The sequence below is a fragment of the Labrus bergylta genome, chromosome 10 (genome assembly GCF_963930695.1).
Source record: "Labrus bergylta chromosome 10, fLabBer1.1, whole genome shotgun sequence".
Classification (NCBI taxonomy): Eukaryota; Metazoa; Chordata; class Actinopteri; order Labriformes; family Labridae; genus Labrus; species Labrus bergylta.
This window is the reverse complement of record NC_089204.1, coordinates 21,468,423-21,484,954: the sequence shown is the minus strand read 5'-3', so window position 1 is coordinate 21,484,954 and position 16,532 is coordinate 21,468,423. Positions and strand designations below refer to the sequence as shown.

At 37.8% G+C, this 16,532-nt stretch overlaps 2 protein-coding genes across 2 annotated transcripts; both read left to right on the top strand.

Annotated features, from left to right (window-relative positions):
* Window positions 1–1,637: 1,637 nt before the first annotated feature.
* On the top strand, window positions 1,638–4,923 carry LOC109981925 (multiple inositol polyphosphate phosphatase 1-like). Its single transcript, XM_020630918.3, has 5 exons — window positions 1,638–2,307; window positions 2,383–2,577; window positions 2,797–2,894; window positions 4,045–4,175; window positions 4,447–4,923. The coding sequence occupies exons 1-5, from the start codon at window positions 1,728–1,730 to the stop codon at window positions 4,823–4,825; spliced, it is 1,383 nt and encodes a 460-aa protein (XP_020486574.3). The 5' UTR covers window positions 1,638–1,727; the 3' UTR covers window positions 4,826–4,923.
* Window positions 4,924–6,212: 1,289 nt separating this feature from the next.
* LOC109981924 (multiple inositol polyphosphate phosphatase 1) lies at window positions 6,213–16,263 on the top strand. The gene is made up of 5 exons (XM_020630917.3): window positions 6,213–6,847; window positions 6,933–7,127; window positions 10,359–10,456; window positions 11,325–11,455; window positions 15,005–16,263. Exons 1-5 carry the CDS (start codon window positions 6,259–6,261, stop codon window positions 15,378–15,380), a joined length of 1,389 nt encoding a protein of 462 aa, XP_020486573.2. The 5' UTR covers window positions 6,213–6,258; the 3' UTR covers window positions 15,381–16,263.
* Window positions 16,264–16,532: the final 269 nt, after the last annotated feature.

The window sequence follows — 16,532 nt, the reverse complement described above, 5'->3', positions numbered from 1 at the left end:
CATCTCTTTGAGTGTTATCTGTTAAATCGGCAATACCCCCTTTAAGACCTACAGAGGTCTCCAAATAACAGAAAACCTAAAATACTCAGGCTCCCCTTTACCCATTTATATGTCTGGGTTTTTTTGTGTGTTTTTTTTTTTAGATTTATAATGGAAATGCCAGTGTAGGATCCACTCCGGGAGTCTGCACTGTATTTGTGAGTTGTTCTTGTGCTCAATTGAAAATGGAGTGAATATAGATTGAAGTAAAGTCTTCAATAAATACAATTGGCTGAGATATGTTGCTGTTTTGACCCTGTGTGGGTGTTAAACTGTGTGGGTGAAAACCTAACAACAGAGTAGTTGTTTTGAACATAACATTAGCGGTGTATTAAGACAGTCCGTTGCTCATGTTAACCCACTGCTGTGTTGTTGCTATAATAACAAACCCTGGGCCAATTCTAACCCAGTGGTTTTTGGTGAAGCTGTAATTTTAACAGAAAGAAATACATTTATCTCACCTTTGATATGAGCTACATGTGTTAATATCTGTATGTATTCCAAGTTTTACGGTTTATTGAAGGTGAAATAGATCAATTTGAAATTCAAAGAAGTCTTTTTTGTTTTCAGTCCATCTTAAATTTAATCACACATTACATTCAAATCTGCAGATTGGCTCCTACACCTGTGGATCTCCTTCATACAATCTTAAATTTAAAAAAATAAATGCATGTCGATACACAAGGGTCTTAATATTCAAACAATGTATTATATTTGAGTTGTTTTTTTTTTTTTACCACAGGGTACAATAATGTGAGTAAAATAGAGAGTAACACTATAAAGCAACAACTGAAAACAAAACATTCAATGCACTAATGAGACAAAATCCCTTCTAAACAGCATCTGACTGAAATATAACTTGTAGACAAATTAAATGTATGTATAAGCATTTACTCATCAATAATAGAATTTGACGGGGGAGTAAAAATGTCAAAACGGGTCCTGGAACCAAAAAACACATTTCACAGTGTTCTGCATTAGGACATATCTGCTATACTATACATTATTTATAATAATAATAATTTATGATAATATACTGATAGATGGGGCGTCATGACCTGGTGGTTGGAGTGCAAACCCCATGTATGGAGGCTGTGGTTCTCCAGGCGGGCTGCCCGGGTTCAAATCTAACCTGTGGCTCCTTTCCTGCATGTCGTTCCTCACTCTCTCTCACTGGTTTCTGACTCTATCCACTGTCCAAAACCCAGAAATAAATCTTGAAAAAAATATATATTGAAAGATGTAGGCTATTATACACATCTGGATGAGTTCCTATGTTTTCTAACAGGCCAGGCTTGTCTAATAACATGACACATTTGAGATCATAACTTGCTCTCCGTTTAAGACAACTCCACAGCAACAATGTAAGATATTAAAACTGCATTGCATAGTAACACAATGACACATCATTGAAACAGGAAGGAAATGGATCATAGGATAACTTGTTGATCTCACAAGACAACTGTAACTATGTTCTTTTTCCTATCTTTATAAAATAAATAGTGTATTTTTAAGTCAGCCACTGTGCAAGCACACACTGTTAACTTTACTGTGCTGTTGCGAGGTCATTTGGTTAAACAAACTATACTGGACTCTGCTCTGTCCCGATTTTGATGCCGTGAAATAGATGTTGTTAGTTTGGGACATTTTGGTGACAGCTGTTTTTCAAGCCTCTTTCAGGGTGCATCATGCAGAACTTTCTTTGGAAATTCATCATCTTTCCTGTTCTTATCTACTCCTGCTGTTTCTGTGATTATGTGAACACAGAGGACAATCCAAACATACCAGCAATCGCCAAATATTTCAACACAAAAGGGAGATACGAAGAAGTAAATCCACATCTTAGAGAGGACATACTGGCTGTAAACAGATCAGTTTTACAGCCTCCGTCTGCACAATGTCAAGAAATCCATGTGACTGCGATAATAAGACACGGGACAAGGTACCCTACGACCAGAAACGTCAAGGACATGCAGCAGCTTCACAACATCGTCCTGCAAAATGCATCAGGTAAAGAGAGCTGGCTGCATGAGATCCAGAACCAGTGGACGATGTGGTACACAGAAGACATGGACGGCAGACTCGTCCAGAAAGGAGTGAACGATCACAAGCATCTGGCAGTCAGGCTGTCAAAGCTGTTTCCATCATTGATCACAGAGGAGAAGCTCAGAGGTGGTCTGATCAAATTCATAACCAGCTCAAAGCACAGGTGTGTCAACAGCACACTGTCCTTTAAGGCAGGACTGACAGAGCTTTGGGCCATTACAGGTACGACCATTAGGATTTACTGTTACTATTGTAACTCAGTGCTTACATGCATTTCTTTATAATCTTTCTATCTAGATAAGGAGTTTGACCATGCAGTGAATGATGCCCTCATGAGGTTTTTTGACCAGTGCACCAGGTTTGTGGAGGAAGTTGATAAAAACCCTTCAGCTGTGGCCGAGGTGGAAAGGTTTAAGCAGGGACCAGAGATGAGGAGGGTCCAGGAGAAGATCGCAGACCGTCTCAGAATAGCCTATAGTCTAATCACACATGGTAATTCCCACAGTATTCAATACTACCTTAGTATTACAATCTAAAAGGAACTGTTGCATCTCTAGATGGTGAAATCGGTTTTTTTCTTCTTGTACTTGGAGTGACCTTCCTCTTTATGATTCACAGTTTCTTTTAAAAAGACATCAAATGTTTTGTAAGTAAGATTTTTGAAATGTTTCCACTCAAACTAAAAAGTCAATCCTAACCTCTCTCCTGCAGATTTGGTTGAGGCTGCATTTTACTTGTGTGCTTATGAATTTGCTATCAAGGCAATAAACTCCCCCTGGTGTCAGCTGTTCGATGACGAAGATGCAAAGGTAGGAGCCATAAATGGCCAACTGAAGGGGGATTTTTTTTTAATGTCACAGCAGCGTAGGTGTCATAATGGAGGTAAAAGTGGGACTGACTACTCTTCAACGGGATCTGGGCTAGAAATGTGTTAATGCAGTGTTTAAAAAACACAAAGGTTTTAATGTCAGGTGAGATGATACACAATAAGGGTTGTAAGAAGAAAATATTGAATTGAGAGCTTATGAGAATTATTTAGGACAGCCAAAGAGAGACAGGAAACGTTGGGAGGAGAGAGAGGGGGATGACATGCAGCAAAGGGCCGAGGTCGGATTTGAACTAACTGCCGCTGCGATGACGACTACAGCCTCTTTACATAACCACCCCAAACTATTTCCATTTTTTATGGCAAGACAGGTGTGGCTGAATTACATTAAGTTAATCATTAATATCAGTAGAATTTTTCATTGACAAATCTAACTAAAGAATCATAAAGACTTGTCTCATAGGGGATATTAGTTTTATAAAAGTACCTTCCACTGTTATGATTATGATGATGATTATTATTATAATATAAGATGTTCTTGGACATAAGCATATATTACTCACTTTATCACAAGCTAGTCTTGATTCTTAGAGTATAGAGCAGAGGGTTATATTTTCTGTTTATTTTGCAATAAGGTCACAACAAACATGCTGAGAGGAACTTCAGCTGACCATATGGGGATCTCGTGGGAAAGCAGAGATGCACTTGGGTCAATCAGGGTCAAATGTACAGAACCATACTACAGCTATTGAATCCAACGCAAACAGGACAAAGCAAAACAAAACACCCAATTAAATGTAGGCCCGAGGTACTGAGCGCCAACATCAGACTAATTCTTCGGATATCTCATTGATTGATTCTAAGAACGGGAGGAGGGCTATTAATAGTTACTTATGATAGCAAAAAAAAAAGACAACCTGTTTCCTTCTCTGTTTGCCTCTCTTCATTCAGAAACCCCAAGGCATTATGTGAATAAAGAAAGAGTGTTTGTGTTATGAGCTGACCTGACACTCTGACCTGAAATGCCATCTTACAGAAGGCTGAACTCACTCTCTTGGGATGTTCTTATTCAAAGTCTTTGTGTAACGCACACCCACATACAGGCTATCTTTGAACTACATCTGCTACCACAGGTGATGGAGTATGCAAGTGACCTGAGGGAATTCTGGAAAAGAGGCTACGGCCATGACATTAACAGCAAGTCAAGTTGCATCCTCTTCCATGATGTGTTCAGTCGACTTGACAAAGCAGCAAGCGAGAACAAGTATGTGAAATGTATACTGACCTGCTGTTCATACAAAGACGCTTTTTTTTCTGCCTGCCCCTCAAACACGTAATTTAAATGATCTTACACACATATACTGAAAAATAACAGCAGTATAAACACTTGTCAGCAACCCCGTCTTTTCTTGTTATATTTGCATATTCTGTTGTCTTGCACTTGTTTTATTTCAACTAATCTGAAATGAAATATATATGTTTTTAGTGCGACTGTATACATTATGGTAAATTCTGAGACCCATTTGTCCTGTCAGGTCAGGCCAGCAGGTGACAGAAGCTGTGACGGTCCAGGTGGGCCATGCAGACACCCTCCTGCCCCTCCTCACCCTCCTGGGCTTCTTTAAAGACAACGAGACCCTGACTTCCTTAAATTACGCCACACAGACCCAACGCTCCTTCCGCACCAGCCACATGTTACCATACGCCGCTAACTTACTCCTGGTGCTGTACGACTGTGGTGACGGTGACTTGAGACTGCAGCCTCTGCTCAACGAGAAGCCTGTCACTTTCCCTGGTTTGAATGAGGCCTCCATACCGCTCTATCAGCAAGTCAAAGAGTGCTACAGGGAACTGCTGCAAGGCTGTGACTTTGAGACTGAGTGCCAACTGCTTAAGAGTCCTGCTAAAGTTTAGACAGACAAGCTGGAGATGATAATGAAGTTAGAGTTCCTTTTGGTGCCACACAGTTAATGTGCTCCTGTGATCCTAATATTAAAACATAATTGGTTGAACAGGAATTTTTCTTTAGTTTCTGTTCATCCCTTTGATGCCAATGAACTGTACTCTCATTTAAGTATAGGACTTTACACGCCTTTAAGACTTTTACTTGCTATTGAATCTTTTATATTGAGGTAAATGATCTTAGTACTTCTTCCAAAAATGCAATCACAGTAGTGCTATGAATCCCCAAATGCACTCGACCTCTAAAATAGATTCCGTTGTCACTGAAACCTTACCCATGAGTTGGATCACTCTACAATATAATATAAGACAGTTACTTTTTCAGTCAAATACACCAAAGGTAGAATATAAAGAGAAATAAAGTCATATTTAGCACAAAAAAGACCAACTTTAAACTTAAAATAAGTAAAGTTTTCATAAGAGTAGAATAAGTGGAAATCCTTGTTACAAGTCATATGAAGATAAGCACAAGCACCATCATGATATGAAGTGGTCAATGTCCATTTATGTAACCAAAGTGCAACTATCATGACATGATTATTTTGCTGCTGAGAGAGTCCATGTTTGTTGGTTTGTTATCGAAAGCTAAAAATGCCTCTATTAGAATATAATTTCACACCAATTGCTTAAAAGTATGTTTTTTGCTGTCTTGTGAAAATACGTCTCATCTCCTACTTGCTTTGGAGCAAATATTGATAAACTGCTGTGTTGTATCACATCCTAAATATTAAATGTAAAAAAGACTGTTGTACCGCGATAATTTAGAAACACAATATAAATTGTATCTGCAAAATGAATTGCGTTAAATTCAAATCTGGACAAAGGAATATTGTCCCAGCCCTTCTAAATATACTAAGATTACAGTAGTCAGTCACCCTATCCCCCTATTCCTCTGACACCACAGGATAAGGATATACATACATATAAGTGACCACATACCTTATAGGCTCTACACTTGGACATTTTATATTTCAAACAATTATTTGTATTTCATAAGTTTCCTAATAGTCATGACAGCTAAAAATAATTGCTTCATAAGCTTGCACCTATAGTTTTTTGCAGGTCCACAGTCTTTGATTGTGGCTATAAATGATTTTATAAATGGAATTATTTTGATTCCCATACGAATAATCATGCTATCTTGGCATTGTCTGAATTAAATATTACTCAAAGTGATGGTCCTAATAGAGTTATTTATGACAATATTCCCACTTTGGGTCCTGTTTTTTTTTTTAAAATTTTTTAATCTAGATCGCCTAAACTTTGAGGCGAATTTTGGCATCACTGGCCTTCCATAGAAAGGCCCCATGAAAGACGTCATTCAGTTGTGGGAAGTTGGGGGGGTGAGGGGGTGCTAGAGTCCATTCAATCTACTAGGCTGCATCATGGCGATCACTTTTAGGAAATTATTTGTTGTTCATTTTACCACCATAATCGGATTGTGCTGCTGTTTCCGTAAAGATGTGAACCCAGGGGAGAATCCAAACATACCAGCAATCGCCAAATATTTCACCACGAAAGGGAGGTACGAGGAAGTGAACCCGTATCTCATAGAGGACATACTGGCTGTAAACAGATCTATTTTGCAGCCTCCGTCGTCGCAATGTCGCGAAATCCACGTGACTGCGATGATAAGACACGGGACAAGGTACCCCACGGTGAAAAATGTGAAGAAAATGCAAACGTTGTACGACCTGGTCAAGAGCAGCGCCTCAGGTAAAGAGAGCTGGCTGCGTGAGATCCAGAACCAGTGGACGATGTGGTACACTGAGGACATGGACGGCAGACTCGTCCAGAAAGGAGTGAACGATCACAAGCATCTGGCAGTCAGGCTGTCAAAGCTGTTTCCATCATTGATCACAGAGGAGAAGCTCAGAGGTGGTCTGATCAAATTCATAACCAGCTCAAAGCACAGGTGTGTCAACAGCACACTGTCCTTTAAGGCAGGACTGACAGAGCTTTGGGCCATTACAGGTACGACCATTAGGATTTACTGTTACTATTGTAACTCAGTGCTTACATGCATTTCTTTATAATCTGCACCTTTCTTTCTACCTAGATAAGGAGTTTGACCATGCAGTGAACGATGCCCTCATGAGGTTTTTTGACCAGTGCACCAGGTTTGTGGAGGAAGTTGATAAAAACCCTTCAGCTCTATCAGAGGTGGACAAGTTCAAGCAGGGGCCAGAGATGAGGAGGGTCCAGGAGAAGATCGCAGACCGTCTCAGGGTGCCTTACAACACCATATCAGACGGTCAGTAGTGAAGGAAGTATTCAGACCTTTTAGTTGAGCGGAAAAAAAATATCAATAATTGTAAAGGTCAAAAGTTCAGGTTTATTTGCACTGTTCAATACAGGATTACACAACGAAAAGCATCTGGAGCATGACTTATGCTAAACACACAAGGAAAATATAATCATTATCAAACAAAAATAGAATTAGAAGATATTAAACAATAAAATAGGGCAATACAGAAGAGCAGATCTTCTCAAATTGGGATTCAATAAATCAAAAAAAGGAAAAAAAAAAGTATATATCCAAGGATGAAATGTTGTTTTGTAACCTAAAAAAATAAAAAAATAAAGTCTACATTGAAAATAAAAACTTAAAAGAGCTAATTTTGCACTGATTTCCCATTAGTTGAAATAAAATAAGCAACATTTGTTCTGTGGGTTATTTCTGTGAAACTTGATGCTCAAATCTTTGTGTATATCTGTGCGGGTACTTCTGCTCTGCAAAGAACATCCATCAACCTAACACGTGTGTCATGTCAGGATGCTGATTAAACAGCAGGATTATAAAACAGGTTTGCCTTGTGATGGTCATGATAAAAGGCCTTTTGCAGGTTTTTTCACATACCACAATGCTACAGATGTAATGAGGGAGTGTGATGTGTTCCCTCCGACTGCAGGAATGTTCTCTGCTTCCTCTGAATTGAGTGTTTTATTTCACTGCCATGAGCTGTCTTCATTGTTGTTCCAGAGAATTTCACACAATACAGCCACACAACCAGAGACAACAAATAGCCTATCTATGCCAACCCAGAACAATACGTTTCAAACTCTTATTTAAACTCAAGGAAAAGCAGAGCAAAGACCAAAGTGTTTTGTTGTTGTTCTTTCATGCACATGATGCTCACTTGATCAGATCGTGGTATGTGTTTCTCTGGTTGCATGTGGATTGTTAAATGTTCTTTGTTTTGTTGGTACTACTGTGGAGCCAGCTAAATGAATGCAGTGGAGTACGAAACCCAATTCACACATGCATCAAATTCTGAAATTTTCAGGAGCTTTGTTCATGTGTGAACACAAACAGTCACATTTTGTATCCTGACTTTATTTTTTTAAATCCTGGTAGCCCACTTGTAAGTTTCAACAAGAGGCCCGATGAGCTGATGAGAGAACACAGTGGGTTATATTCAGTTAAATCCACTGTGAGCAAGTGAGAGGGGGTGATGACCTTTATATCCTGCAACCAGCACACATATTGAAAAAGCTCATTGTTTTCTGCTCCACACTGTGTTCTTCTACGCTCTTTCATTTGTATACTGTCAATATGTCCCATTAAATGTTGCATTGGCAGGCAAAAACTGTCATCATAACATCCGACTGTGTTGCTCAACCGCCATATTGGACTTTTTTTTACGTCATGGCTTGCTTCCTGTGATTCCCCATAGTCATAGGAAGAAAAAAAACATCCCGCTGTGTGGAACATTTGTGAACAAGCGACTCGGGAAGATTTCTGGGGCAGGTTGTCTGAAATGTTCTTGTTCATTTTCAAGAGTGTCCAAATGGCTCATGACAGATTCCACAATCAGGAAAAGTGAAGTGCATTGTATAGCATGGCATCGAATTCGCATCCAGTCTTGGAAAAGCAAAAGTGCACTCTGGTGTTCCCACTGGAGAAACCACAATGCAGGTCACTTTGTGTTGCCCTAAAGGCCGAAGGTGTAAAGTACATGGCTTCTAAAGGGTTTAAAAGTAAATTGTTCCCTTGTTTTGTTTTGAGTGCAGAGGAGTAGAGGCTACAATCTCAGTCTTGCATAAATAAACTATACTTATCTGAGGTTTTGAAGCTGTTACAAACTAAATGTATCATAAGATACTGCACTGTAAACATCTGGATCTGGAGTAAACTGCTGCATATAGACACATAACGACCCACAGTCATTTCTTCAATGTCACTAAAGCTTTGTAGTTTGATTCCAATGATGTTCTTGGCAGGTTTGCTAACTCGCTGTAGAGCCTTGGGTTCCTTAGCTGTGCACATGTATGGTTATTTGTTTTAAACATTTCATATATGTTGCTTCTATAAAAAAAGAAAAACAGCTTTGATGCGTTTAATTACCTGGAGAAGTATTAAGTATTATACCATTATTTCTAAATACAGATTTGGGCTCACTCAGCAATTTCTAACTCTTTAATGGATGAATACGTGTGAATATGTTTCCTACAGGTCTGGTACTTAGAAATACAAAGCTACTTTCAGGAAGAGCTGTTTAGTATTTGATCCATACACTCAGTACAGATAATGCTGACTTTTCATTTTACTCAAAATTTGCTTTGAAATTTTCTGGGGGAAAAACTTCCTAATATATATATTTTTGTGTTTTAGTAAAAAGAGATGGAGAAATGGAATCAATGTATTTGATTGTAGTTAAGATAAAATAAGATAAGATAATACTTTATTGCTCCCCAGAAGGGAAAATTGGGCGTTGCAGCAGCAAGACAGAGAAGTAGGTAATACCAAATAAAAATCAAAACAGAATATGTGAGATAAATAGAAATAGAATAAAAAAGGAGGTAGACAAGAGGAATATAAACAGTGAAGTGAACTAAACTGTAATATAGTTGTAGTTTTTCCCGAAAAGCTCACCAAATTAAAATCCTTTTTTTTGTGTGTGTGATTAAAAGCTTTTATTTTACATAAATGTTGAACTACAGGATTGCCTGTTCACAAATTTCACATTTCTCACCTGCCCTGAATCGACTTTAATAGACTTAAACTTTAGACTTTACTTAATATACTTTAGTTGAAATAATTTATTTGCTGTTAATTGAAAATTATTATATCTATTGAAGATTGTCTCCATATTCTTAACTAACTCAGCAGTGTGTTCTATGAATGTGTTATTTACAAAACACATCTGTAAAGAATCTTTAGAAACACATCACTTATATGATAAACATTAAGCCCTCTAAAATAAAATGTTGAAGCTTTTCAGTCTGTCCCTTGGTCATATTTCACAGTTTTACTTTGTGCACAGTAGAGGGAGCTGTTTTCTCATTTAAATGAATAATTCTCCACCAGAGTGAGTTGGACCCAATATTGACTTTATTTGTGACCTTGACATAGGCTCAGAGGCTGTCTAACTAATTACTCATTGAACTGTAATATTACTGCCCTGTGCTCACTGTAATGGCTTCAGCATGGCCTTTCCTCATTCACTACTTTTTAACATTTGATTCCAACTTTCTCCTCCAGATATGGCCGAAGCTGCTTTTTACCTGTGTGCCTATGAGTTTGCTATCAAGACTGTGAACTCCCCCTGGTGTCGGCTTTTTGACGAGGTTGACGCACAGGTACGAGCCTCCGCTGTTAAATTATTTTAATTCCAGTATGCCAAAATTATCCTATGCTGAATAGTCCGAGGAATCGTGCAGATAAGATTACACCATAAGGGTGTTCAGTAAGCTGAGGATCTTGTTATAAGGCGAGTTCATTTTTAGTACCAATGTTGACGTATGCTGTCCTTCACACTGTTTTAAACTTGGCAAAGTTCTAACTGTGTGCAGGGTGCACAGTTGTTCTGCGTAAGTAGAATTGGTTAAACTTTGCTTTAATGTGTAACTAGAAAGGTTGTAAGAAACAGACATTAAGATGGGATCACAAATGGAAAATAACAAGATCTACAGGGGGAAACATAACAAGATAAAGTAAACCAACTGAGTTCAAAGTAACAATCAAGAAGTAGCAATGATTTCTCTAAACTCAGCACAGAAACTGTTTTCAGGCTTTCTGCGTGTCACAAAGAGGGTTTTGTGCCTCATATTACAAACTGACCTCGTGCTTAGGTAGCCTGAAATACTAGCTCACCTTTAAAAAGAGATATACAGATAAGAAGATGAAGAGTGTTTGGTGATAAAGTGAACAAAAAAAAATATGTGCACATAGAAGAAACTACAACAAAAGCAAAAACTAACAAAAAATAAGAAACAGCAGATTATAAATGATTAAGACACTATACAATAGTACAGACATTACATTTAAACGAGAAATGGTGAAAGTCCAGGAGCAGTGATTTTATGATTAGGTTGGGTATACAATTGAGTTAAGTATGAATGTTTGGTTAAAGTGTGTGTGGCAGTGTAATGCATCATATTTAAAGTGTTTACATAAAGCCTGTGCAGCATCCAGACTAGCAGTGAATGAGTCTTTCTGCTTCAACAGGTGATGGAGTATGCAAATGACCTGAAACAATTCTGGAAACGAGGCTATGGTTATGATATAAACAGTAAGTCGAGCTGCATCCTCTTCCACGATGTTTTCAGTCGACTGGACAGAGCGGCCAACGAGAACAAGTGAGTGAAATTCAAATGTTTTATATAGAAACAGAGGGAGGGTTTTACTTTCTTATTATTTATTTTTATTGTGAACAAATAGCATGAAAAGACAAACTATGCTCCATCTCCCAATACTCAATACTTGATTTTTTGTTCCTACTAAGGGACTATTTTCAGCTGCGGATTAATACACATTTGATCATGCTTAAATAATTTAAAGCCGCACCTCATTTGTGACATCCAACACAAATAATACTACATTTCCCATGTCAATCTTAGAGCATGGTACGTATTCCTACTGCCAGGGGTCCCTCAATGAATTCAATAACAAAGCCCAAGTTGGATGATTTCATTAGGAAGTGGAGGATCATGGGAGTTGTAGTCTTTCTTCTTTGACAGCCAAATTCTTTGTTTTTATTTAGCTGATGTGACAACTTGGGGAAAAAGTGTTAATAAATAAGGGGGAACACTTTACAATACTGTTCTGCTGAAAAGCATGTATTCATGGTGAATAAACGATCAGATAATCACAAGTTAATTATTGATACATGAAGAACGAAGCCATGCATTAATCTGCAACCATATGATTAACATAGTGAGTATTACAGGATTTGCTATGAGCAATGTCCGCATCATACTGTAGATTAATTTACTAATGAAGTATGCTGTCTCTCATTTCAATCTTTGTCATTAAGACTTAAAAAAAAACGATTTAACTTTCTAAACAACTTCATAAGCACTCATACTTACAGTTATATATGTAATATTGTCTGAGGAAACTAACTTAAATCAGCTGACTTGTTGTGCTAGTCTGGTTTTAGCTCTGCTGCTCAAACGTGCCACACTGACTAGCCGTCTTTTTTTAAGCAGTTGTGGCTGTGTTTTAATCATTTAGGAAGTTTGTCACTCTCAGGCTGCTGTAGGTTTGTCACTGATCAACCTACAGCAGCCTAAGAGGGACATTATTGATTAACAAATATATAATCATGAAGTGACTTTACTTGGTGGGGCACAATCATTAACTCATTAAGAAGTACATCCCAGGTTGAAATCCATAGCTTTGGGTTACTGTGTTAATTAACATTGTCAATGAATAACATAAGTCATTAGTGAAGAAATCAATCAATGCAGACATTATTCACCATTTGAATCATACTTGCAGATTAATGCATGGGTTAGTTCTCCATGTGTCATACATTAACTCATCACTATTTGGGCATTAATTCACCATGAATACATGCTCATCACCGTGTTATGGTGCGATAGTTTCAGTCACGTTATAATAATGTGATAATAATGAAATAGGCACGAGCTACATTAGCTAACTTAAACAGCTAACCCTTCTTGGTCAGCACTGTGTGACGTATCGTCTATGATGTTCTTTTTGTGTTTCCGTAGAAGAGAAGCAAACTAATGAAACACACTGGAAGCTTTAGTTTGCGTTAATTACTACGTTACTGTTCTGACAAAATCAACAGCTATATTACGCAGGTGTAGTTTTAAATATGATTTTAATTTTAAAATAAAAAAAAATACTTTCCCTACTACTATACTATATCTGTAATGAAATAACATGTTAATTATGTAACAGTGAGGCTAGGTTTTCTCTGTTTATGTATTTTCCAATGTAAAAAAAAAGACCTTAATTGCAACAGGTTAGCTAGAAGTTAAGGCTCCCAGTGGACTCTGCTCAAATACTAGTTCATATCTCAAATCTAAAATGTGTGAATAAAGGTCACATATAATGATCATTTTCAACCAGTTTAAATAATTCTCTGAGCTCCCCTAAACATGTAACTTGCCCAATTTTGAGAAGGCGGACTCAGAGGTCAGAACAAACACCTCTCTGTGGGAGTGTCCAGCACCCTGGGGGAGGGGTTACTGAAAATACTCCAAACGGCCTGTTTGAGCACACGTCACAACTTATTAAACTAATAAAAGGGCCTATGTGCAAAGCTTAAAATAAACATAGTGTCCTTACTCCAAAAACAAATAAATCATTATTTTCTAGGAAAATGTAGTTCAAGGAGGTGTGGCGAAACAGATGAGTCACAGTCTCCTGCTCGTTTTCTGTCTACAGCTATTTACTTCCAGCCCTGGAGAAATTAGTCCACATCAAGCTTCCCCATAATTACAGACACATTTAATATTTGTTGGTAAGAGAAAGTAAAGTTCAAGCCTCTACTCAGACATCATTACTTCACTTTGGATCTCTATTAGTCACTGCCAAGGTAGCAGTTAGTCTTGTCAGCACATGAAGACATGTGATTAGAATGTCCAACAATTGCAGTGCTAAAATTGTAAGGCAAAGAATTTGGTATTTGTTGAGATGTCATGTCTGCCTTGATTCCCTGAGCTCAAGGAGGAACAACAATAAACACCTTGTTGAAGAAATTACTAAGACTTGACTTCACACAATAAGACTCAGTTGACATCAGATGGCTTACGTTGATGAAAGTTTATACATAAGATGAATACTCATGAGGAGACATGGATCAACATCACACTTCTGTACTCGTGTCTTGCTCAATCACATCTGCAGAACTCTTCGAAAGGCATCGCATATATCCCAAAAGACATTACCATTATCAGGGTCGTTGTCACATTGACCCACCTAGACTAAACTGTGACGTCAATAACACTGGAGCAGACATCAAGTCTACCAAACATCCTTGCAGATATCAGGAAGAACAGTTGACACTCTCAAAGCTGTCCTTGGTGTTGTAGTCACAGCTGAACTCTGTCAGGTCTGACTGACATTAGAGAACAGTGAATAAACCTAATGATGTCTGTACATTATAATCTAAATAACTACAGAAATTCCACCACACACCTGTGCTGGCTGCAGCAATCAGCCACAGGTGAATGGAATTACCCAGATCAGGTCTCCCATAAAAAGGGAAGGAGAGCCTGTTGTTCAGTTTACGCTCTAAATTACAAGACCTGTTTCATCTTTCTTAGCCGAGTGCGTCCACATGTGAGTTATTGTTAATGAGTTTAGTGATTACGTTTGTCTGTGATGCTTAGACAGGCTTGATTTGTTGTTTAATATTAATACATGTTCTGTTTAAGGATACACTTGATCCTGTTTAGAGTTATTGAACATTATTTTGTTAACAAGGCAAATAATCAATTGTCATACTTTGTCTCTGAAACAGGAGAAAACGCTTGACAAATTGCGGTGAAACCTGTGATAATAAAAAACCCTTAAAGTGGAACATCGTCTCACTGCCTTCATTCCCATGCCTCATCCTTTAGGTTACACCTAAAACTTAATAATGCTAAATATAATTATGATTATTATAAATGAGATTCTTAATCTCAATGAGGTTTTTCTGGTTAAATACATTTAAAATAAATACAAAGAATATATCAAAATTATAATGAAAACAATGACAGGCAGCAGGCGAAGTATAAAACCAAAAATCCATAGGAGGTCTTTTAGTTATTCATTTAATTATTTATGGTTCAGTATATCAGATGTTCAACAAAGATGACTTACAATTCTTCATATGCCGAGTGTCTGACCAACACTCCCAAACTAAAAGTTGCCTTTTGTCCTGTCAGGTCAGGCCAGCAGGTGACAGAAGCTGTGACGGTCCAGGTGGGCCATGCAGAGACCCTCCTGCCCCTCCTCACCCTCCTGGGCTTCTTTAAAGACAACGAGACCCTGACTTCCTTAAATTACGCCACACAGACCCAACGCTCCTTCCGCACCAGCCACATGTTACCATACGCCGCTAACTTACTCCTGGTGCTGTACGACTGTGGTGACGGTGACTTGAGACTGCAGCCTCTGCTCAACGAGAAGCCTGTCACTTTCCCTGGTTTGACTGAGGCCTCCATACCGCTCTATCAGCAAGTCAAAGAGCGCTACAGGGAACTGCTGCAAGGCTGTGACTTTGAGACTGAGTGTCAGCTGTTCAAGAATCTGGAAGTCTGACATCGAAGGCATGATAGTGGCTTAATTTAGTTTAATCTGAAAAATGGAGTGAATGGAAAATGAACATATTGGGATCACTTTAGCCAGAATGCCTCTACTATTCAAACATGAACATATCAGTATTTGACTTTGCCTTTGAAGCATTTAATATTTTGGGATTGTCTGAAAAAAAGTAATCTTAACAGAGACTTTGATTTCAAGGTAGCCCTGACTAGTACATTACTTCTGCAGTATTTTTTTTAACAAGGCTTCTTTTGATGATTGCACAAGTTAGAGCAGGAACAAAAGATTGTATTTTTGCTGTGTACACATTTTATATATTGTTCATAGGAAGTTGTAGATGCATCACTTTGCTTTTTCCTGATTATGAGGAAGCACTGAGACATTTCTTGAAGTTTGCTGACATTTGGAAGTGGTATGTCATCACATCACCTAAATATGTCATCCCTTGTTTAATAGAAAGCCAAAGATTGTGTTACCACTGTAACAGAAACTTCATACAGTGGTGTTTTTTACTTTATAAATTCATTACAGGTCATTTAATCTTTCTAGTAACATAGAATTGGCAAATCTGGTCATTCATCTGGTCATTTTGGTGCTCTCGTCCAAATATCTACTTACTTTTCTGAGATTGATAATATTTCAACATTTGTGTTACGTTATCAATCTTTTTTTTTTGTACAGTTACTCTGGTCACTGCTATGCAATTTTACTAGTTTTAAATATGAAAGATGTGTCTCTGATGGCCCCTCACATTCTAGACATGGTAAGTTATTATCAGTGTTTTACAGTATGGAAATTCTGTATTTTTCCAATATGATTTCAGCTTGTTCTTTACTTTAATACCTACTATAATACATATTTGAATAAAATATAAGCTGGATACCTCTGCATTTGGAAAACAATTTCTTAGATCCCCTTTGATGTATTCTTTTATTTTTTTGTTTGTTGAGGGCCACAATCTGAAAAGGCACTCTAACATTATGAATATGTTGCAGGTGTTGGCTTTATTGCTGTTAAATGAATCATTTAAAATGCTATTTAGGACATTTAAAACTGTATACTTGCTTCAGTACCTTGTATTGATTACAATGCAAATATCCTGTTGGGGGATTTAAAAAAGGATTATCTCATCTCAGTAGACAAAACAAA

What these genes read in the sequence shown, in the direction of transcription:
- LOC109981924 (XM_020630917.3), top strand. Translation starts at nt 6,259, where the DNA reads ATGGCGATCACTTTTAGGAAATTATTTGTTGTTCATTTTACCACCATA. An exon ending in TTACAACACCATATCAGACG is followed by an intron (nt 7,128 to 10,358) that starts GTCAGTAGTGAA and finishes TTTCTCCTCCAG; the next exon opens with ATATGGCCGAAGCTGCTTTT. An exon ending in AGAGCGGCCAACGAGAACAA is followed by an intron (nt 11,456 to 15,004) that starts GTGAGTGAAATT and finishes TTGTCCTGTCAG; the next exon opens with GTCAGGCCAGCAGGTGACAG.
- LOC109981925 (XM_020630918.3), top strand. Translation starts at nt 1,728, where the DNA reads ATGCAGAACTTTCTTTGGAAATTCATCATCTTTCCTGTTCTTATCTAC. An exon ending in AGAGCTTTGGGCCATTACAG is followed by an intron (nt 2,308 to 2,382) that starts GTACGACCATTA and finishes CTTTCTATCTAG; the next exon opens with ATAAGGAGTTTGACCATGCA. An exon ending in CTATAGTCTAATCACACATG is followed by an intron (nt 2,578 to 2,796) that starts GTAATTCCCACA and finishes TCTCTCCTGCAG; the next exon opens with ATTTGGTTGAGGCTGCATTT.